Source organism: Branchiostoma lanceolatum, chromosome 1 (genome assembly GCF_035083965.1).
Source record: "Branchiostoma lanceolatum isolate klBraLanc5 chromosome 1, klBraLanc5.hap2, whole genome shotgun sequence".
Taxonomy (NCBI): domain Eukaryota; kingdom Metazoa; phylum Chordata; class Leptocardii; order Amphioxiformes; family Branchiostomatidae; genus Branchiostoma; species Branchiostoma lanceolatum.
The window spans coordinates 25,510,854-25,534,602 of NC_089722.1; the positions used below are offsets into that span (position 1 = coordinate 25,510,854).

The window sequence follows — 23,749 nt, forward strand, 5'->3', positions numbered from 1 at the left end:
TTGCGATGAGGACCCTGGTCTCCTCATCGCGCCATCTGCCACCAGCTGAAGTTGCTGACGGAGTTTTATTCTTCTTCTTGGGCATTGTTGACGATGAAAAGTTGTTGTTGTTGTAAAAGAGCGATCTGACGTGCGGATTGGGTTTGTTTTCCCGCGCGATGCGAACTATGACCCTACGTACCCGCATGTACCAGCCAAAATCTCCGCCGATCGCGATGGAATAAATCGTAGTTGTGTTCACACTCAAAATTTGATAGGATTGGATTGGATCCGATCGCGATTAATCCAATCAAACTACCTCCGGAGGTAGTTACAATCCAATCGCGATTGGATCGTTTTGGATCGTTCCAATCGCGATTGGGAGCGTTCACACTGAAAAAATCAATCGCGATCGGATCGATTCAATCGCGATTATACTTCAATCGCGATTGAAAAAAATGAGTGTGAACGGGGTCTAAGTCGTACATAAGTTGAACATATCGTGATCTTTACATCGTGTATTAGAAACGCGATTTGCATTTCAAACAAACACAGCTATGGGGCGCTTTCATATAAATTAAAAATTGACCAGATTTTTCTTGGCACGACAGCGAGGTACGTGTAGACTTGGGTGAATGTCAGGTTTCCCTTTGTTATTAGTGGCAGAGAGGATTCAATGAAGAAAATACAGAATACATTGGAGCTATACTGCTGCATACATACATGTACACTGTACATACAAACGTAACACAGGAACTAGTTCCAACACCTGTACCTAAACCTAGAGGTTTAGGTACAGGTATGGACCTGTAACTGTACTTGAAGAATTACACATAATAACCTGTGGTCTTCGATGATGATACAAAAAACAGAATGTAAACATGTAGTTTGACTTTTGGTATCTCATGCAAGGAACCTTCTTTCGCCAGAGGATGCGCATACAATATTTTCATCTTTTTCAGGTGATTTTGTTTCTTTGTGGTAACAATTGCATGTTTTTAGTCCCAAAATAGATGTATACTTGAGTTTACTTTTAATTAGGTACAGTACCTGTACATTGGCATTTAGCAGTTTGACCTGTACCTGAAAGATTTCCGCGATGTCTTACTGGTACCCCATACTAGTAACAGCCCTTTGCTGGAGCCATTGAACATGACAAGGTCTAGTTGTCCATATCAGACCTCGGAGGAAGCTGTTTGAGTGAGATAAGGCCAATAGGAAGATACAACGTTAGATTTGAGGAAGGACATGCAGAAAATGACCGACTCTTATCTCTGACTGATTTCCTCAACATGACCTGATGATCTACATGTAGGAGTAAAATGAGATGGTTTGTTCAGTATGATGACCTGTCTTTGGAAGTTGGCCAAAGGACAACAGTTTTGTATGATAATCTATCGTTTTAGCAGGAAAGTTGTGTTAGTAGAATTCATTATGAAGAAGGATTTGTAATTTTCAACTTTTAACACAAACAATTCGACTCATCCAAATTTGTGATAGTACAACAACAGTCTTTGTCTAGCATCTAGAAATCAATCCGCTGTTTCTACTACTGTAGTTCTATGATAGTATGATGTTACTTTATTTTATGCAGATTATAACCACATAGATATACGGGTGTAGCTTTGATGTAATATTGGCAACTCCTCGACCTACAACAGCAAATGTCATTGTTGAATACACACAGGTAAACTGTCATCCTCAGTCAAAATTATTGTGTGATAAACACAGGCAAATTTCAAATCATGTCCAATTTGCATTCAAGTAACACAGAATAATGGCAGTGAAGAGTGCTGTTTTTCTGCCAGAAGTGTCTGAGATCAACACAAACAGGTGCCAGTGTTGATACGGTGGCACCTGGCCAGTAAACACTACATCGCATGTTTGGGCTGGCATGCACGAAAGCCCTGTTTTGCATGTCTGGCGCTCGCCCTGTTTGCTTTGTCAGGATTGACATTGAACTTGCTGCAAACCAGTTTCCTTCCAGCCTGAATTTACGTTCAATAACAGATCTGTTTTTTGATAAAACACAGAACTATGACTGATTTGTGACTTAAAATGTCCAGTCGTGATTGCATAGCAAAACATGATAGCATAGCAATAAATTACTAGTAGCATTATCTGTGTATCATTAGTGAAAATTTTTGGAGATGGAGTTACTCTTGGTTAACTTGAAAAAATGAAAGTTTGATATTTTTTATAGTACAGTAGTAGGGGGTCATTCAAAGGCTTATTACAGTTACCTAATTATATACTAATAGTATACTCAAACCACCTGTTCCTGTATTTTCTCTCTGGGAAACTTTGAACTGAGACAAACATATTAAAAATGTGCTCCACTGACCCTGACCTTTTATTTATTGAAAAATCAGTAAGAGGTCTTCAGGATGGATTTTACAATTATCAATTAATTTTATATAATTACCATTGTAAGTTTTGTATTTCTGACTTGCCTTGAGTTGGCCCATGCTCTTTGCTGAGAGTTGTTATTGGGGAAGGCAGAAATCTTGTCAACAACATGTCCTTGAGTAGGCACAGGTGGAAACCCACCCCTCTTATTACAACAGCAGGGTAGAACAGAATAACAAGTTGTATTGACAGCCTAGATGAGTAAAACATTCAGTGAGACTGCACTACATTATTTACATTCCCTGCTGTGATATATTCTATATGATGAAAGTCACGGGAATGAATTTTGGCTGAAACAAAACCTCTTCTTTCACTAGTGTAAGTGCTGTTAGGCAATGCGTCTTGTGTCTTATCAACTTACAAAGCAAATTTGTACAGGGTATCTCTCTTATATACAATAAAAAAAAGGTGTCGTTGAAATAAAAAAAAGATACAAAGATCAAAACTTGTTACAGTGCTACTTGATTCATTCTCTATTCTCAGATTGGAATTGGAAATCTGCAGCAGTATGATTTTTGTAAAAGTTTGTATAAAATTAAGGCGGTAACTCATTATGTTACATATACATAGATTAAACGTTAATAGCTCAGACAACTTTCAGCACGCCTGAAATGTACAGTATTTTACCTTTTAGCAAACAAGGGTACGGACCTGTTTTTTTCTTCTTCCAGGTTTCTTGATATTATGACCCTTTCAGCTTTAGGCCAAAGTAGAAAGGTAAAGCCATTTCTTTCAATGCAGTATGCTAACAACAACAAAATTTCATTTTCCTCTTGGTGGCTTGATTTCCGTGAGAAGATGTCTCTTGTTTGTGTGAGAAAACACTTCAAAACGTGTTGAGCATTTTGGCCTAATTGTCCTGGGTGCTCTATATGTACACACACTTTCCCAGGAAGTCTAAATTTGGAAATCCTGACCTGAGCCTACCCCCTATTAATTGTTGCCTCCCCGAATGTCTGGCATTTTTGCCAGGGACAAACGTTGTTGTCAACTGGGTGCACCCCTAGGCCTGGTTCCTGTAACGCCGAGACGTGTTTACCGTGCAAGCCTTCTGATGGATGGGATTATGGAATGTTATCCCTTTGTGTTTCAGTGTGGTGCCGCTATTCTTTCTATGGTACCTTCAGATCAGCGCTACCATGTACATAGAAATTACAAGCATAATAGTAAAGCAATAAACTGACATAAAACTTGTAAGAAATGTGTTTTACCATTTTACCATTTGATTTATGTATTTTTGCCTGAAGATCAATTGTGCCCCTTTGTAACCCCTGAAGCTTGCACAACATGTGGATTAGTAACAAAACAACAAAAGTTAGCACAAGCACAGTCAGATGAGGTTTCCTCCGTCCTTGGGCCTCCTGGTCATGGCGGATATTGTTTACCTGACCACTGTACTTTCAATTGTCAGAGTTCAAAGTACCCACAGATTTTCGAGATGGGAGAAAAATGTATTTATTAAACAACTTATAATTTGGCAAGCTAAAGCTTACATACCTGCAATTATAATTGACATTGCAGGAAACAGAAAAACAGAAAAATATCTTGTTTTACTAAAGTAGGCAGGGCTGTGTGGGGGGGGGGATGTACTGTACCTGTTAAATATATAATTAAGTTTTGTCACAATGAATTGACAGTCTGCACTATATATAGTCAGACATGGGCCTCTATGCTATATATGTTTAGTATAGGAATGACTGTCTCACTGAAATATATCCTCTTCTATTCAATGGCATTTTGACATTTGACCCGGATCCATCCAGTACCACCAGATTCTATCAAAATTTTTTTTGTGATGATGTGATGTTTGATAAAGTTCTGCTGGCTGTGAAATTCATTATCATCAGATATCCCAACTTAGCCTGAGTACCATTCTCCGTAATGACCGCTGGCTAGAAAACAAATTGCTTGCTAACTGGTCACTACGGAGGATAGTACTCAGGCTAATCCCAGCTACAATTACAATATTTTCTTGTGCACAAATCATCTGCCTAGGTCACCTAGGTATTGGGAGAAACATCTTTAGCATAGAATATGAAAATAAATCAACCTACATTTGTTAGTGAAACCTTTATTGCTGAAGTCAATGAAACTGGGGAGTGGGGACCCTTCTGATAACAAATTATTCAGCCAGAGCATTTCTAAAATTCTGTTAACTCAAATTACAGCAATTTTCTATAAATCCCAAGAACATCAATAGTGAGAGTATATTCTATAATCCTACATCACATCCCTCGGGTATCAGACTTAAGTTCAGGCATTGTTTTCCTATTGTTCCTTACCCTCCAGCATCCATGGGCACATCAGGACCAATGTCTAGCACTGGTTTTGTTGGAGCGATAGATACACCAGATGTTAGTACTGGCTACCTCGCCATGCCCCATGGAATCGGCTGTAGGGAAAATCAGTAACCCTTAAAGTTTCGTCCTCCCGCCTGCTATAGCATTTAGCTATATACAATGTAGTTTGTTGCACTTCATAGGTCGTCTGTGTTGCCAGTGAGACTTACCCGAGTAGGTGGTCTTGTTAAAGCGGGTCCTTACTTGCAGTATATACATGTACTCTGGCTTCCTGGTCCTAACAATGCTGATTTGGCTCGTTTACAAGGACCATCACCGCAGCTAGTTTTACGTTGCATCCAAGGTTCCCGTTGTGTTTGGCCGTCTTTGGTACCGCAGTTAATCCAGTAGGACAAAACGGTGTTCCTCCTTCGACTTCTTCGGGTTCTGTCCACGGCATTGTATTTTTTCGTGCGAGAATGTGAGGAAAAGAGAGTGCGCCATGGCCGTCTTGGACACAGCGAAGATTACCCAGCATGCAATGGGAACAAGGGTCAGAGGTTATCATCAGAGAATATTATTTTGCTAGATGTACCTAACATACCGCAATGCATAATAAGTCAGTTTAATGTTAACTAAAATTTACTGACTGATTATTATATATCCACCTGTCAGAAAGAGAACAAAGTTTATAGGTGGTGTGTAGATTAACTGTCATCTCTGTATACTTAAACTTCTCTCTCTCTTGGTTCTCCCATCGTTCGCAACAGATGAGCATCTTTCGTACCTCCTCTGTCTCTCCTGCACCCCCTCACTTAAATTTATTAACCTTATAACTATGTTCCTGATTAGCAATTGATAGACTTGTTGTACACTAGGATTTATTCCACTTCCCAACTTTGCTAGAATTGATTTCTGTCACAACCCACTTTTCTCAAAATTAGTACCCATCTTACATATTTGATGAGAGAGGAGTTAGGTTGTCAGTCTAAAGCATCTCCCAGGCAAGCCCAGAAACATGAGACCATTAAAAGATTTAGTACCTGTCAACCTCAAAGAGCTTTTTTTCCTCTACCCTAGAGGAGCATTTACTTTTACTGTTTGCAAATACTAACCATCAGGACTATGTGTCAAATGTACAGTATATCTACATAAGGCAAATGAATGCTTCCCTACTGGCCATCTTAGTATCTGTGTATAGCAGTAGTTGTGTCGCATACAAATATAGCTGTGTTACAGTATGTTGATGTTTTTCTGTAGAGCCTGTTGTATTTTGTGCAATTCAGAATTAAGTAATAGGCCTCGTCTAATGGTGTTCTGAAATCAGTCAAAATTTCAATTCTGCTGTGAAAAGTAACCTACAATGTACCATTAGGCCACAGCAAGTAATTTTTATGGATGACATCAGCGCGCTCATTAATTTTCGCCTGATTTCGAAATAAAAAACAAGAAATTTCATTGCCCTCCGACGGTGTTCAACATGACAAAAATGGTCAAATATGTCGTAAACGTTGACAGTCTAAGGTGTTTCATTGCATATGAATACCCAGTGTCAACGGTTCCTGCCCATGATGGTATGACAAGCTGTTTTCTGCGTTTGTTCTAGTTAATCGAGCTGCATACACATCTTCAAGAACAGTTTAATGTTGGCAGTCTAAGGTGTTTCGTTGCATAATTATGAATACCAAGTGTGGTTCCTACCCATGATGGTATGATAACAAGCTGTTTTCTGCATTTGTTCTAGCAAGGACATTATATGAATAATGGGGGGGGGGGTTCTAGTTAATTGAGCTGTATACACAAGGTGTTTCAACCCAGTGCAGTTGCTTCAGATGATGGTACAACAAGCTCTTTTCTGCATTTGTTGTAGTTAGTCTATTGACATGTATACACATCTACAAGGACATGTTTACTGTTGAATCAAGGAGGTTTTATATTTTATATGAAACCTCATTGGTTGAATACAGGAATAAAGGACCTGTTGGTCGTGATATCATATTTTGTCGCCTCAATTCTTGTTTAACAAGATTTATGATCTCAAAATTTGAAAATATAGGAATCTTGTTTTTTTTTCCCGCCTTGTTTTTTTCTCGCCCTATCTCATTAATTTTGGAGTCTGCGGAGGATGTCATCCATAAAATTTACTTGCTGTGGCCTTAGTACGTAATATGTTTACATTGTGAGTAGATGCAAAATGAATCTGACTTAGGGCTTGATGCCGGTAAACCTGAATGATTTTAATTTGTTGGTAGATATAACATTGATCATCTCATGATGTAGGTGTGGCAGGTAAAACCACATTCCAAAAAATGTGAAAGAGAATGAGAGATGTGGAAATTTCATGAGGATATTTGCTGGATATTGTTGCAGTTTAGACAAATAATACGTCATGAGAAGGTTGCGGTAGAGGGCCCGTGTGATAGAGTGCATGATGATTGCAGGGCGTCTAGACCGTGCCAGGAGCATAATGAGGCATGCACAGAACAGTGATTATGTTCAACTGGCGTCCGTTGCTTACGGCTTGTACATGTAAATTGGGCCCACTTCTGCAAAGGGCTGTGCTTGATTGGTGATCAATACAAAGAACCTGTTTCCGAACTGCTGATCAATAACGGTTGAAAAGGTCACCATGTCCTTCCTAGGTATATATAAAAACAACTTGTCTCCCTCGAAATTTGTTTTCTGTGCGTACCGGTATAGAGGTCATTGGAAAATAAATTTTAAGACAGATCACAATTTTGTCTCAGAAATATCTTTCAACTTTATGTATATACAATGTATCCTATGATAGGATATATCCATAAAGTTCAAAGACAATTCTGAAATTTTTAGTATGAAGGCAGCTGAATGTTATTGAGAAGGCTGGAAGGAGACAAGGCTACAAGTACAAAGACAATTTTTTATTACACAAAACTACTAAACATGACAATAGGAATAATGAAGTACATGTATAAGCTGGTATTACTGCTTTAGATAACAAAGTTTATTTTCATTCTTACAATGATGTCAGTTAGAACGTTAGTACCAAAGGTAAAATTTGTATGGCATGATTTATGTCAACTGTCACAAGATTTGACATTAACACATAAAAATTTATGTATGTCAGGATACTGAATACACAAGCGCTTACATTCAATGTTTCCTTTGGCATATTTGGTGAGAGTGGAGTTAGGTTGTCTGTCTGAAGCATCTCCCAAGCTCCCTCGGAAATTATGATTCAGAACCAAGGCTTTCTGTAGTGAAGTCTTACAAGAGTAAAACATGTTACCTACATGTAGTAGTGTTAGTAAAGTTTGAGTTATATAAGGTCTCATTCATATGTTACTCCGAGTCCGAGTGGGTACCCTAAAAGAGTACCTTTCTCCAAAAGTAAACGGCTACATGAATGTGCGTTAAAGCGGTGGGAAATACCTTCTAGTTCGCCCAGCTTCACCTACCCCTAATCAAGTATTACAGAGACACAAGAAGACACACAACACACTGTTCTTTGTGGCAGATATATAATCAAATTTATAAAACACAAGTGTTGTATGCGTGTACAAAATCATAGAATCCCATGTCAGCAAATTTTCTATTACGGTTTTATGAATTTATCATCAACATCTGTAAATGTTGCCAGTCTTAGAAATTTGCAATCGGCTGACAAGAAAATTTTACAAAGAAAAATTTGCATTTGAAAACATAGCTTTATTTCCTAATTTCTCCTTCTTTGTCTACGCTAGTCTGATTTATTTCTGCTTATCCAAAGGTAGGATTGTCCCGAATTATTTTTGGAAGAACTGACCTTCGTCTGACCACGTTTGGACACATTACCATCCCCTCAGTACTTATATGTAGGTTGTCAAAAATAGAATTCACTAAAATATAGCACTGGGCCAGGGGAGGTTGCTGAAATAGCAAGCAAAGTGGTACGCAAGTGGATTTTGAGAGGGTGGCTATAGCTACCAATCAATAGACATCAACAACTGAGATTGTTGTTTTCACATGTTTTTAGGTTATGTCTAACATTCTCTCTGCTATGTTGTTTACAGCATACTGTAACATTTTTGCTGTGATTTGATTTTGCGATAGGGAGTGTTTGCAGTGCTTTTTAGGTTGCGGCTAAAGCACGGTGGCACAAAAATGTACCTATATGTAGGTGGGCAGAAGACAGAACAAGCATTGCAGTGGTTTTAAGTTTGCGGTGAAGAGATTACCACGAAAACCATGGACATTAAACAAATTCGCACTTAAATGCATTTACAGTAGTTCATCAGGGAACAAATCAAGTAACCCAGTGGATTATCATTGGTACTGATGGTGATAATATTTGTTTTAGATCATCAGACCCACCAATAGGAACACTTGTTAGAGTATATGATTGAACAGTTGAGCTGTCTGAATAGTCTGATAGATTATTATCTGGTCTTCTCAGTCCAAGGTTATAATATGCATGTATTATTTTAAACTTGAATTATATTATCCCAAAGTTCACCATAGTTCATGGTCATGACTTAAATTCATCGTCAGAGGGTAATAAAAAAGAAAGTGCTGTATAAAATGAGCCTCGTAACTGTAAACATGTATGAAGTTCTTTTTTTGCACTGCGCCGGACCTACCCTTGTACTAATTTTAGCTTTCACGAGAATCGTTATGTGTTATGTTGTGCAATGAAAATCTTTATGGGATTCTTTATTGTGCAATGCCGTGTGGGTGCCAGCTTGATGTACACAGCCCCCTACAGGGAGAATAAGGGAAGACGCATCCTCCCTGCCATCAAAAGGTCATGATCGTTAATGTTTACGATGGCTAATGTTTACGATGAAATTTTAATCTGCAATATACATTCTTGTGAATATCTCATAAAGTGACTGTCATTGAATTTGAAACTGATGATTTTATTCTTTATTTGTACTTATAGAAGAAGCTGGACCTATGTATACGTTGCAAAGATGGCTATCTACCATCACTAACATCTACATAATACGCAATTGCTAGATGGTGCAGGTTAGATACAAAACAGTTATGATATATAATAGAGGGATTTTATGAGGGATGTTTCATGAGATAGCCTTGAAGTGCTAAATTTGCTTTTATTGAATTCCTGCACTTGTTTTATAATGTATCAAATAATATCCAACTTAGAAGTCTATAAAAATGATATGTATAGTACATCTATGAAAGAGATGACTGGTGTAAGGGGATCCAGGCTTTCTGAGTTGTTATCTCATGATGTGATCCTAGGCTCAATCTCACATGACGTAAGTTACACTTTTGCGCATATGAATTTTTACGATGATGGTATAGGCTTCATCATAGGCTGGAGTATTTTCAGGAAGATTTTTTTTCAAATTGCAGATAAAACTTGCAAGATTGCAGATTTTATAGAAAAAAAAGGATTCTAAGGCCATACAAATTTAATTTCTTGGTTATCGGATTTTTATTTTCCAAAAAACAATTTTTAGAAAAAAAAATCATGAAAACGTTTTCATGATTTTTTTCTTCTAAAATTTTGTTTAAATTAAATTGGTGTGGCCTTAGCCTTGCATCATTTTAAACGATGGGATATTCTAAAACATACATGTACGCAGATACTGTTTTATTTGGTGTACAGCAGACAGACTCACAGAGTGTTTTTCTGGAGGACTGCCATCTAGGATGGGTTCAGGGAGCTGTTGTTGTCTGTCTATGGGGTCAGCTCCAGGGCAAAATGCATTCCTGCTGCGACCATCCAAGTGTTGGGTCAAGTCCAGTGGCATTAAAATCCTGTGTTTACAACTTACATCTCGTATGAAGGAAACTTATCTTATTTGTATTGTCTTTATCATACATTCTTTGTCTGGAAATCTTGTCTAATAACATAAATATCAGGACAGGGTTAAGTCTTATTCATTTCTGGATCAATATTTTGAATATAGGAGCAAGGACATTATATAGGAAGGACTGAGCACACACTCAGTCCCTATTCAAGAACCTTCGGTTCATGGTTGTAAAAATAATTAACACCTACATACGAATCACCCCCAGATTTGCATGGATTCCAAGCGGTCCACTATTGTAACACAAATTCAGAATGGCCGGACCAGGCGAAGGTGACTTTGTTTTTGAGTGATTTTTGAGACGATCGTCAAAAAACGGGGAAGCTGGAAGTCCCAAAAACCACACAAAAATTTCGACAAAGCTACCACTTTCACTTGCATGTTGTGTGATTTAAACAAGTTTATAAGAGAGCCGTCTTCACCAAGCACAAGATCAAGCAACACAACATGATAATGTCCTTGTGTAGTGTAATTATAAGTTAGTTTTCTAAACGATCTGTATTTCTGAGTCACATATTTTTAAAAATCGTGCCTCAATATCCGTTTATAATTTGCTGCAACAATAGTCTGGCGCAACCGAACTGTGGGGAGGGGGGATCTGCATTCATCGCTACCGTCCGGCAAAAACACTTGCGTCAAGCTAGAATACTGACTAGAAAATTGAAGAAGAAATTATCACACTAGAGATTTATGAATTCAAGAAATCCATGTATTTATTCAATATTTACAGGTAGTGTTGCATTTTATTAAAAACAGAATTTGGGAGGTTGGTTCCAACAAATAATTTGATGCGTATTATCTTTATTTATCTTCTACGTTGTATTTTCGGTATCGCTGTATCGTGAGACGTCGCTCTGGTGGTCATGCCCCTTCCACGGAAGTTTGCAATCTGCAAAAAAACACAAAGATCGGGAGTCGATAAGATTGGGCACCTAACAAAGATATGGATGTCAGGACATGTTCCCCGTGCAAGTGCTGGCCATAATAAGATAACAAACGGCTTGGCTGTGCAAACAACCCCCGAAATACGGACATGTACACTTTGTTGGCTCACCGTGCAAGGCCATCCACGGAATTTGTAAAAAATTGAGGAATGTTCTTGCTCAACGATCACAAAAAAATCGCTAGCGATCTGTAGTAAACTGTACAATAATGTAAACAAAAGCGTTCGAAGTTTTTTAAAAAAGCGTTTACTTATACACAAATAATGATGTAACTATGTTTTAGCAGCATAAATCTTTGAATGTTCTTACATGTTTTACAGACAAAAACTTTATGAGATTTCCACGAAAAAGCCTGTAAACTCACCAATCTTTACTCTACAGCGCCCGAACACATATCAAAATGGCCGCCAGCGTCTTCCCCAGAAGCTGCTGCTGTTTGCACACGTCACGTTTGCTTCCCAAATAAGGAAATCCGCGGAAACTACAGGCATCTCGCCCGTAGTTCGGGTAGGTTCGGGCCGTGTTCGGCCAGCATCGGAGCGCGTGACGTCATGATCGGGCTCATTTGCAGTGTTTTGGCGGGAAGACACGAATTGAACGGGGGAGCACAAAGGAGCGCCGCCGGAGGGCGGAAACAATAGATCGCCGCGGGGTTTGGCGGGTCTGTACAATAGCGCGCAGCGGGGGACTGACTCTGTGCTCAGTCCTTCCTATATAATGTCCTTGATAGGAGTAATTATTGACAGTTCTTCCCATTTGGTTTTATGCATGAAAAGTTTGTGCAGCTGCACGGCGCGGCCTTGCCATGGCACACATTTTTGGCCAAACACACCGGGTCATTACACCCTACTCTTTTCAATAAGTGTGTTGGGTTCTTTTATGTGTATTGGGTTTGACACCCTAAAGCTCCCTCATATTACCTGACCTTGTACAAATGCATGATCATACCCTTCAGAATATCTGTACTCCTATCTGCTGATATATCTCGGACTCTTAAGATTATTCTATTATTCCATCATCCAACCATAGTTCCAGAGAGACCATGGAATTCAGGTACATTATCTTTGGACCATACCATTTTGTAAGCTAATTACAGGTGAGACAAGGTGCTGTTTCTTTATTATCAAAATATACCGTTGTAATCTGAAAGGAAGCTGATATATTTATTCATTGCCCTGCCTCACAAAGAATCCAAGACAAAATTGTAGGTTCGACAAGAGTCCATACAAACCAATAGATTACAATGACTAAACGTCCTCAAAGAGGTAATGAATTGTGATATTTTCCTAAACTTGCCTCCCCCTTGAACTTCATACATTGTTAAACATCATTGTTACATTATTAAACATCTTGAAACATAACCTACACAAATGTACTTGGCTACATGGATTTACAAAAGTCCATTCACCCATTCTCGTGTTGTGTTGCTTCAAAGTTTCTTACAAAATATGCCTGCAATTCCGTGAAAAAGTGCTGGGGGTCTAAACTCATGCCACTTACTGTAAAAACATTTAAGTTCTCGTTTTTTTGTTTCACGCTAAAAATTAAAGGCAGTGGTTTCTATTTCGCGGCAGTGCTATAGTAACATACTGCTACAGTATTGGACAAAAATGTTCGCTGTGGTTTTAAGTTCGCGGTAAAACGGTCGCCGCAAAAACCACGAATTTAAAGCACCGCAAACATTTCTGCATTTACAGTATTCAGAGCCCATAAAGTCCCTGCCAATCAAAAAAAGTGACCATAATATAGCATGTTTAGAACATGGGATACCGTAACTGGAAGTTCTTCTGCAGTACCTTAGAAAGTAGCTAAGAGGCCCATGATCAAAAGTGTCCTTAGTTTTGTCAACACCAACCCACATACCAAATTTCATAGCAATCCTTCAATTGCTTGTTGAGTTTTGCTGATAAACCACAAACACGACCACACAGCCACAAACGCCACTGAAAACTGTCATTGCCTTGGCAAAGGTAACAACAAGTCAACTTGGACAGATTGGGTTTTCCTAACTTATGGTGCCAGACAGCTAGTCAGAGGGACGAAACTCTACCCCTCTCTGGAAACAAACAAGTTGAAGGGCAAGGACAGCTCTGCTTGTAACTTAGATGTGGGGGAAAGATTCTGTCTGGTAATTGAATCAAGGCCTCTTGTCTATTAGTAAGCTTTGATATAGAGTGAGGTGATTCTATGACTGTGTAAAAGTTGTGCTGGCTAGTGCTGCGTACCTAAACGTACCATCAGGTACAGGTACAGGTACCTGTACAGAGGTTTAGGTACAGGTCCGGACCTGTACCTGTACCTGAACAATTAGAAGAATTAACATGTGTACTTCTGAACTTCTTCAATAATGTCAGTATCTTTATAGGCTCCTGCACCTCAGAGGACAATAAGCTCAGCGCACTCCCCTGGACGCCTTACCCCAACAAGAGGGGTGTTGTCCAGTATTAACTCAAGACAAGACAAGAGATCAGTCACAAAATAGGCACATGGTGATGTAAATTTATATCGGTACAGTACCGGTACTTCATGATCCGGTATTTTGGACCTGTACGTAATCAGTTTTTACGGTACAGTACTGGTACACGGTACCGGTACGCAGCACTAGTGCTGGCAAATGGGGTCGTCAAGTTATCTGTGATTTCAACATCTTGCATTTTAACGATGCTTCAGTTGGGTCATCGTCACCAAACAAACTAGAATTTTCCTGTAAATTCTTATGAATTGTTCTGTTGATTATAATAATGGTAGACTTAAGTATAGGACAAAAGTTAGACTCATGGATTTGTTGCCTGATAGTGATAGGGCCTTCAGTCTAATTGGCCTCCATACATCTAGGAACAGCACTGATAGGTTCTTCTTATCTGGAATGTGAGACGGGCCTGGAGGTTTATAAGGTGTCAAGCACTTCGTGTCAACTACAAGGTACTTATTTTCATCACAGGTCAACCATCAGGTCAAGAGGCAAATGTTCTCAATTTTGCATGTGGGATGAAAACGTTGCTAGGCATTGACTGTGTTTCAAATCAAGAGTATCTATCTGGTGTATTCTCGACAACATTGTTTTTTTCCCATCTTCAATCACAACATCTGACATATGTTTTGGTCTAACAGGGCTGTTTGGGAAGGTTGCCAAGCTGCTCTCAGCAGTTGGCAGGAGGTGGAATAACAAGCCCTTTACATCCCAGACATGTCTGTTTGTAGAGGAGCTGCACTTGGACTTGAACAACAATAATAATGGTATTGAATCGATCTGAGAATGGAGCAGTCTAACTATCTTCCACATCTAGTTACATGTACAATGAAAGGTAAATTAAGTACATATGATATTGCTTTTAATGTTCAGTCTGATATTCTGTAGAAGTTGACTCCTCTTCAGAGAATGGGATGGCCTAGCTGTCTAGGATATTGTGTGGGTGAGCCCATGTTGAGTCCTTGCGTGGGTGGTCTTTGCAAGTTGTTATCTCTCAGGACAAATTCTCAGGAGTGAGTCAGCCAAACATGCCTTTCCACACTTAAACTTCAGGGTGTGACATCCCTAGAAAACTCTAGACAGATTATTCATCAAAGACTTGTCTACGTTAACTCAATAATCAGGTTGTTTTCGTTTGAAGAATTTCCAGGTAAAAAATGTGCAGGTGAAGTTAAATACCATATATAGTAAGCTCCTGGGTTGTTCAAGAGGCTGAACTGTTATTTCTGGAGGCCTCGGAGCTGTATGTAATCATGCTATCGTCTGGATGGATTCACCAGTTCTTGGAAGTCGTGATTGACCTTACATAACGCAGTCATTACATGTACACGGCTACCTCCATCTACTTTTTACGACAAAATGACAGACCATAAACTGATTCTAGCTATCAAGAAGTCTACATGTACATGTAGGTTCCAACTGATATGCTATCCTCCCATCTCTTATTACAGCTCTTAAGATGTCTTGTGAAAAATTCTACACCCTCTTCAACGGCTTTGTCCTTCAACTGAAGGAACCCAGACGGAACCCAGATTTTTTTTCCTAATTTGTGTTAGCTTAATTGCGTTCCCATACACTGAACTTTGCCCCAAATAATCTGCAGGAATGCGGGATCCCTTCTTATAATTAGTGGTTTTTATTGTTGTGCATGATTGCATTGCACAAAGTCATCACTGTAAATCATTTTAAGTTCGTGGGGACTCAATTTCGCAGTAGGATGGGAAAGGACTTGTTCTCGATGTTTGAAGTTCATACTTGATGGAACTGTAGTAATGCAATGCAAAATGTATAAGACAGCTCATGTTCACCATGTGATGAGATTGCAGTGAGCTATCAAACGGTGAGCATGAAACTGTCGCAAATATTAAAGGTTTACAGTGCACTGCAGACTGAAAGGCAGCAGCACAAATCTCTCCTGACACCTGGAGGGTAGTGTTCATTACACCTGGCAGACGGATGGAATAGTTAAGTAATAAAGCTGGCACCATACAGACTTGAACTTACATGACTTGAAATTGAGGCTTTGTCGCTTGTTATGTTTGAAATGTGTGCAGATGAGTAAAGTGTTTATTTCCTTCCTACATATTGATTTGCCCTTGGCGGCAAGTAACTTTGATAATTTTGTATTTACTGACTAAGAAACACGTTCAAGAAGACTCAACTGTATCTAAGGTATCAAACTGTGATTATGATGTAGTAAGGATATTTTGGTTCTAAAAGAAAAAGAAAGTAACATTTTTGCACATTTGTGGGTTGGACCGAGCCAGGTTCTAACATGAAATTATCATGTTGCAAACAATACAGAATCTCTAACAGCAATGGACTCCGAGTACCCACTACAAACTTAAGACACAGCGCATGCTTTCTTCCCCCTAACACAAAATCAAGTCCCCTTCAACTTAAATGAATTAAAAGTACACAGCATGATTTTTAAGACAGCAGAAAGATTGATTGAGAATGTCTACAAGCCTTGATAATGAAATTGCAGCCTGGAAGTTTATTACTGTGCTTCAACATCATATTCAATTTATTTTCAAAGAGATGATTTGTTGCAAAATCAATGCAGCGCCTTATGCTAGCTCTCTAACCATATAGCAGAATACTGTTTTCCATTTGGATGGGGTAGAACTATTGCGTGGGATGAATAGTAAGTTAAATTCTTGGTTTTATTTCAAAACCCCACCCCGTTGTAAAGAATATACATGACTTTCCAACTTAAAAATAACCAGAAAAACAGAGTTAAGTTACATTTTCTATATTTGTAACAATATGTATCAAAATAGATATCTTCTTTGAAATCTATTTTTGTGTTGTTATATAATAAGTCATATTACTTATTAATTGTTTTGAGATTTTGTGCTGGAGAACAAAATTTGTTTGGGTATCTTAAAAGATTTATGTTCATCATCTTTCTGTTAAATTATAGTTTCCTTAATGAAATTTATTTGCTGTATAAAATTGAATAATGCACAAAGTCTTGATTGATAATTGTGTATACTTATACTATAATGCATGGTTTGGTTGTAGGTCATATATATTAAGGGAAGTTTAATTGATGGAATTATTCTGTAGACCTGCAATGTGTACAAAATATGGGACTGGCAGACAGTGAGGAGAGGGGGATATATTACTGTAAATGTATTTGAGTTTGCGGTGATTTAATTTCGCGGTAGGGAGAAAAAGGTCCAGTGTTCACTGTTCAAGCAAGGTGGTAAAAAAAAGACAGCAGTCATTTTTGCAGTGATTGTAAGTTTGATGTGAAGAGGTTACTGTGAAAATCATGAACATAAAACCATGGCAAAATTAAATGCATTTACAGTACATATTTGTACATAAACAGTGGCACAGAGCCAGCATTTCTAAGAAGTGGCTTAGGAATTCTTTGAAGGTCAGCGCATTAAAATTCCTGCAGTTGTCTCACTGTGTGATTCGTGTTGATGAAACTACCAGAGAATCTCTCACCTACCTTCCCTCCATGAGTTCAAAGTTTGACATTGACCTTAAACTCCCATATCATTACTACATGTACATTTCAGTGTGTTGGCTGCACACGGTGTAAGAGATAAAGGTAGCGGATATCTACCACTTTACCCCCAGAGTGTCAAGGTTGATTCAAACTGGGTGTTAAAATCAAAGGGTTGAGGATGGGTAGATGCCGGGGTTTGACCTGTGACCCACAGGTGTTGGGGGCATAATTATTGCATTCCAGGCATGTTTTTTTAGTGAGAATGTTTTGGGGTTCGGCCAGGAATTCTCCGAAAAAATGTGGCCGTCTTGGTTTAATGTTCCACTAGTTGTCTGAAACGTATTATAAGTTAGTTACTGTATATCTAAATGAATGAATCATCCAAGCCAAATAGCTCACACATTGTCTGAACATGCCACGTAGCCAGAGCACGTTAAATTATGTTTAGGGGTTGACTTGTCAGGGTAACCTGACTAGTTGTACATGTAGTTAAACACTTCAAATATGATAGTGGGTGAAAAATAGGTGAAGTTATGATTAAATTGAAAAAAAATTGTTCCTGAGAATATATGCTTTTTGGTGCGAAACTCCTACAATAGAGGCTTTAATTTTTTGGGTTTTTAAGAGATGAAGCTGTTCCATAAGAAGACATGAAAAAGTTGATGCAGTGCTTCCGATATTGAAGTGAATGATGTTGTACTGCATCTTGAGTAGATGCCTGAGGGATATTGTGCTCTGCCAGCAGTTCATGCCACAGTAGCATGATGGATAGACTAACCGGTATAAGCCGGCATGTACGTTTTCTGACTTTTGAGTATTACTATTTAGCATCAAGCCTTTCATGTGTAGCTTTTGATAAAAAAGAATGTGAAGTCCCGGTGAGGTTTTATGATCTGCGGGATAAACTAGGATGACCGCCCTTTCAGTTCATTTGAAGTGGAAGCAATTATATGACATGATAGATAGATGGTGTGTGAAGAGATTATACGATGTGATAGATGCTGTGTGAAGAAATGCTGAATGATTTATAGTCATTGACAACTTAGTTGAGACGGACACAACAGGCTATTTCGTACTGATACTGCAAAGTAAAAAGTTACTAAGTACCAGTATACCCGTCCACTAATACTAGAAAAGTCAAAATTAAGACCAGTATTCAACCAGTATTGCCTACGCTAGACATGCAATAGGGCAGATGTAATAGATGTAACATTATGTGTTTTCAGCGGCGGTGTATCTGCCTCAAGAAGTACTCTTTGGACAGAGCGCCAGCAACGGCAACAGCAACGTCTATTTGCCGGCTGCCTCTGGCAGATAAAGCAACCCAAAGTATCGCCTGTCAAGTCTGTCCCCTTTTGGAATAATTCACCCACAACTAGATAGGAGGGGTCCTTTGTACAACATGCTCTTACTTAGCCCAAGGACTGGGTGGGCGATTTGCCCTATGCATCGCTGCTGCTTTTAAATTGATGATCATTGAGCTGTAGGATGTTGAAAGTTGAACATGGGTTTCGTTCAAGGAAGGAACATTTTGTCAAATGATAAGTTTCACAAGATGCCTGTCTTTATTTGGGTAACTCATTTATGTGTAGATCTTGGTGGTTGCATTTTGTACAAGCGCATATACTTGAATGTGTTTGTAACTGAATTTTTCAGCTTAGTTATAAGTTCCCTTCTTTTTTATCTACCCTTTTCCAATTGCTTATAACAGTGATATATATTGAAACTGCCTAACATAATATTCATCTGGCAGTTACAAGGTAACTTTGTAAATTTAGTTGGTTGTGCTTGTTATGGTACATTGTATATTTGTCAACCACTGGAATATGATAAGGACCTGATTTCATATGTCTGTCTTTTTGTGGTATCTTGACAGTAGATCATGCAAATGGCAAGGAAGATATTCAAAGTGAGTGGACATTTTTTTACTATAGGCTTTGGCATGGGGTGGTCCAGCATTCCAGATATTTCTCATCAGATGAAACCTGTTTGTAACTCACGGTGAAAGAGATATTATGTTCTAAGATGAACATCTCATAACATCTCAAAATTTGTTTGATTAGTGGCTTATTTTGGCGACACCTCAGGGGCGGGGACATTTTTATAGTGTCACAATATTCTACTGAAAATGTTTGAAAAATTGTCTCCCATTTCTTTTGAAAATTAATTTTTCATACCAACAGTAATATTACAACATACATTGATATCCTTAGATGAGAAATGTTTCTTATGTTGGGCCACTGATACCGACCAAATAGCCCTTTAGTTTGCAAAAAATCCCTCCCATCATTGAGTTGTGGCTACCAGTTTTGTTTCTCAGTCCCTTGCGCTGTAGTTGTCATTCAAAAAATGCTCATAATATATACACACTCCTTTGAATATCATCCTTGCAGAGCCATTCCATAACCCCAACAGCTTAATACATGTCTTCTCCCTGCCTTGAATTGCATTCATTAATTCCCATCAAGGAAAAGATGAGTTGGTAACATAGCAGTTGATAGTTAATATTTGGTATCCTATGTTACGCTTCTTCATCATTACATGGCAATCTTCCCCCAATTTTTTAAACACATTTTTATATGTAAGAAGCAGACTGCTGAGACTGTATTATTCATTTCTCGAACTATTAAGCTGGTCGTTGTGATTCAATGGGTTAGAAATTTTGGTATGTAATTGACTGTTAATATAGTTGGTGGAGGTTAGACATCCAGGTAATAAGATGGGGCAAAAATAATTACTCAAGCAATTGGATAAAATTTTTAATATTTCAAAAGGGTCAAAGGTGTACGGAAATCATTTTCTTCTTTTTCTTCTTATAAAGATCATAAAAGCAAGTTGAATTTCTTCTTTAAGTGCCAATACAGTACTGAGATCATTATGATCATAGCTCTATCATATACCCCAAACAAGTTAGAATATATTAGCATAAATATATATTATAAGTTCATCTGTGTTGATAATTAACTCTGTATTGAGTGAGAATACATATCCATGTATTATTGCAAGAATATTCATTATATACAATGTAGATATGGATCATGCCATAATTGATGATGTGTCTTAATGTTTTCCAGTCATCTAAGCCAAAGAATGGCATCTTCTGCTCATTGATAAAGGAGGCTCGGGAGACGACCCCCTTGGAAATCCCAGACACAGAAAACACCTTTGTTCTTAGAGTAAGTACATTCTACATTTCTACTCTACTAAATATAAGAACAACCTGTAACCGTTCATTGTCACTCTGCAACTTCCATGAACTTATTTGATAGTACATTACAACATTCGAAACGGAGCCTGACGTCATTTATATCAATTAGAGCTTCACTATGATAGATCTTGTGTGGGTCTTGGAGCATTACATGGTAAGTAAGGCATTTTAGGGCTTAGCATTTCAGGGTTGCTAGTGATTGTAGGTAGCTCATTTACAAGTTCAAACATATGCCAAAGGCTTTTGCACCAGCTGCCCACATAGTACACAGCTTCGGTTAAACCAGGGCTCAAAATTCATTTTTGGGAATAGATGTACATAAAAATCTTGGTGCACAGAAAGAAATTTGGGGGCACAACATGAAATAAAGTAGAATGCCAGCAAATTGTTAAACAGATTTAAGCAATACATCAAACAAAGTACAACAAAGTGTTAAGACTTGCTTTTTCTGATATTTCATTGTAGGTTTCAACTTGACCCCCATAGCCTACAAAAATGTCAAAAAATGGATGCACAGCTTTAATTTTGGGTTTACAAAAGTGAACATGCACCCGGTATTTTAACTAATCATGTCATGTGTCTTCACCTGTACCAAGGTGGTCTAAAGGTAATTGAATTTCAGATCAAGTACACTTGATATGGAGAAGGAAGTATTTACCAAGCAGAGTCTGACCTTTTTCTGAAGAGCTGTCTCAAAACACTGCCATCATGTTTTAAAGAGATACTCCATAAAACCAATGATCTTCTTTGTTCTGTGGAACTATTGGTCTTCGTTCGGAGAATCATAATGTTGTCTATTTGTTTTAGAGGCACAACTTCTTTACCTCCCATTGCGTTGTTCCTGACTACTAGTATGTTTTACTACATTGTAATACTAATACTGTGACAGTATACTTTGTGTGAATACAATGTATTATCCCTCATGTCACAATAAAGCTGCACAGCTTTTCACTCTGTTCATGGGAGATAACGTTAACTTTGCTCAAATATGTTTCTTAAACAGCCCTGAAGAAGTATTGAATGTGTAGTGTATTTGACAGCTTGCTGTCCCTTGTATCTCCAGTTTTGGAGCTTCCCCAGTGATTCTCCCCCAAGATGGCAGGTAAACAGTCACCATGCAGCACCCTTAGCTTGTTGATGCACAGCACCTGACAAAATTAATACTAACACTTTTCCCACCTTAGCGACAGGCCAGGAGGAGAAAACATTGGGTAAAAGATTGTAGGAAAAAAATTTCAACTGACAATGCCAAGTAGATTGAGCACAAACTTTTCAGGAAAACAAATCTGGCCAGTGCAGAAATGCTTCTTGTATGGGTAGAAAACTGGACCTGCAGGACAAAGAGAAATATCACAAAGTGAAAAAAATGTTAAAGTTCTCCCACAACATAAATCTTGGCAAAATGATTTGAGAATTCTATATATATAGCTATCTCTGAATTTGTTTTCTGTGACCACAAAAGTTTCAACACTTTTTTGCCTTTTTATGAATTCTATTTCACATATCAAGCTCTATCAAATGTTCTTTCACATTTTCATTTCTAAAGTATTTCTTCCATGCTAAAAAATGTCAGATCACCCCTTTGAACTATGTTTTTTCTAGCTTTTTATTCTCCAATTGCTTCCTCCCTACATGTGTATATGCTGAGGACTGCAACATAACATTTTTATGTTGACCCAAACTTGCTTGTTCAATCTATTCCATAATATTCTAACAACTAACACACCTGTAGTCACTTTCACCTGTTAACACTTTAGTTTACAGGACAGAATGATGAGTCAAAAATGTTCAGCTTCACCACTACTGATTCTACATAGATACTAGGAGTACCATCGTATGTGTTTTTCCTCCTACTGGATGCTGATCATACACGTGATTGTGTGTCAATACCTGTCTGTATGTATATGCTGGTTGCGTCCAGGCAAAGTCTGGAAGGGAGTATTATCCTTTCATAACAATCCATTCACATGGGATTATGGCTAAGAACCTGATTTAATATAGGGATTCTGGAAAGATCTGGATTATGATAAGACCCTTTCATGGAGAATCTGTGCAGTTTGCCTGAAAACTAACAGTGTCCAACCAACTTTCTCAGCAGCGCCATCTATCAGAAAGAAGCAGTATTACAACCCTGCTGTTGTTACATTTCCCCATATTCAGGCGGAGAACAACATGGAGTATATCTACGAGTGCCATGATGTGGAGGACATGCAGTCTTGGCTGGCCAACATCCGAGAGTGCATGATTGGGGGCAGGGAGAGGTAAATAGTATAGAGAAGACTCGGAAGCTAGGTTGTTTTAGGAGGTCAAACTAGAAACAGGCATGAGTAAAGAGTGTCCAAGAAAGTTTTGTATGTGCACAATATGTATTCGATGTTGTTATCCCTACTTCTGACAGAACCAAGTTGGCTCTGCCAGGAACTGGAATGAAGATGTTTCACCTTACTTTTGAGGAAATTTTAAGTAAATGCAACAAAAGTGTTACTTTTTTGGGAGCTTTCAGAAGTCTTGTCACCTGACTGATGATGTTGATTATCATGTGACAAGAGACAGCCATATACAGGCTTGAGATGGTGACGTCCCCTGCCCCTCTTTAAGGTGCTACGTTGTCTACGGATGTGGATCACCTCCTTATCGAAGATGTTTAACCTTGTGTGTTACAGTGAGAAGCCAGCGTTCCCCTCCCCCTCCCTACCCAGGAGTCGAGGGGGGTCCAGTACAGGGAAGCCGGCAGTACAGCACCACCATGGGGAGGTCACCACTGCAGGTAAGGGGCAGGCATCAGTGGCTCTGATTCCTGCTGAAGTCTTCCTGAAACACTTAGATATCACAATGTTTATATTGAGATATATATGTACCAGTGTTTGTAAGACAGCATCTTTATAGATTGATGTTTGCTATGATGTATATGTGCCAAAGGTTTGCTTCAACAGCAGAGTTTTAAATATCCCTAAATTGTTGCATGGCTGGGATTGTTTTGTCAAATAAATTTCTACTGATAATGGTTTCCTTTGCATGCATTGCATGAATGGCAATTCATTTACAGTTTTGTAGCTGGAGGACTCAAAACACCTTTTTCCCATTAACTGCAACTTTGTACGTTGTCTGAAATTTTGCCACCAATTTCAAGAAAGTGTCTACAAATATGCATGATGTTGCTATGATTTTGCTCAGCTTAGTAACCATAAACTATACT

The 23,749-nt window shown here is 38.5% G+C and overlaps 1 protein-coding gene and 1 long non-coding RNA gene across 5 annotated transcripts in view; one reads left to right on the top strand and one right to left on the bottom strand.

Annotated features, from left to right (window-relative positions):
* LOC136444547 (SH2B adapter protein 2-like) overlaps window positions 1-23,749 on the top strand; it is a 34,765-nt gene that overhangs the window by 5,420 nt on the left and 5,596 nt on the right. For 3 of the 4 annotated variants that reach the window (XM_066442163.1, XM_066442155.1, XM_066442178.1), the window contains exons 2-5: window positions 20,420-20,521; window positions 21,617-21,655; window positions 22,714-22,814; window positions 23,217-23,320. In XM_066442163.1, the coding sequence (XP_066298260.1) occupies window positions 20,420-20,521; window positions 21,617-21,655; window positions 22,714-22,814; window positions 23,217-23,320 (346 nt within the window). The remainder of the gene's footprint in view (window positions 1-20,419; window positions 20,522-21,616; window positions 21,656-22,713; window positions 22,815-23,216; window positions 23,321-23,749) is intronic. The other variant, XM_066442171.1, reaches the window with a different exon arrangement.
* LOC136444650 (uncharacterized) lies at window positions 11,161-12,133 on the bottom strand. The gene is made up of 2 exons (XR_010757298.1): window positions 11,774-12,133; window positions 11,161-11,354 (listed from the first exon to the last, which is right to left on the bottom strand). It is a non-coding gene; the product is annotated as an uncharacterized lncRNA (long non-coding RNA).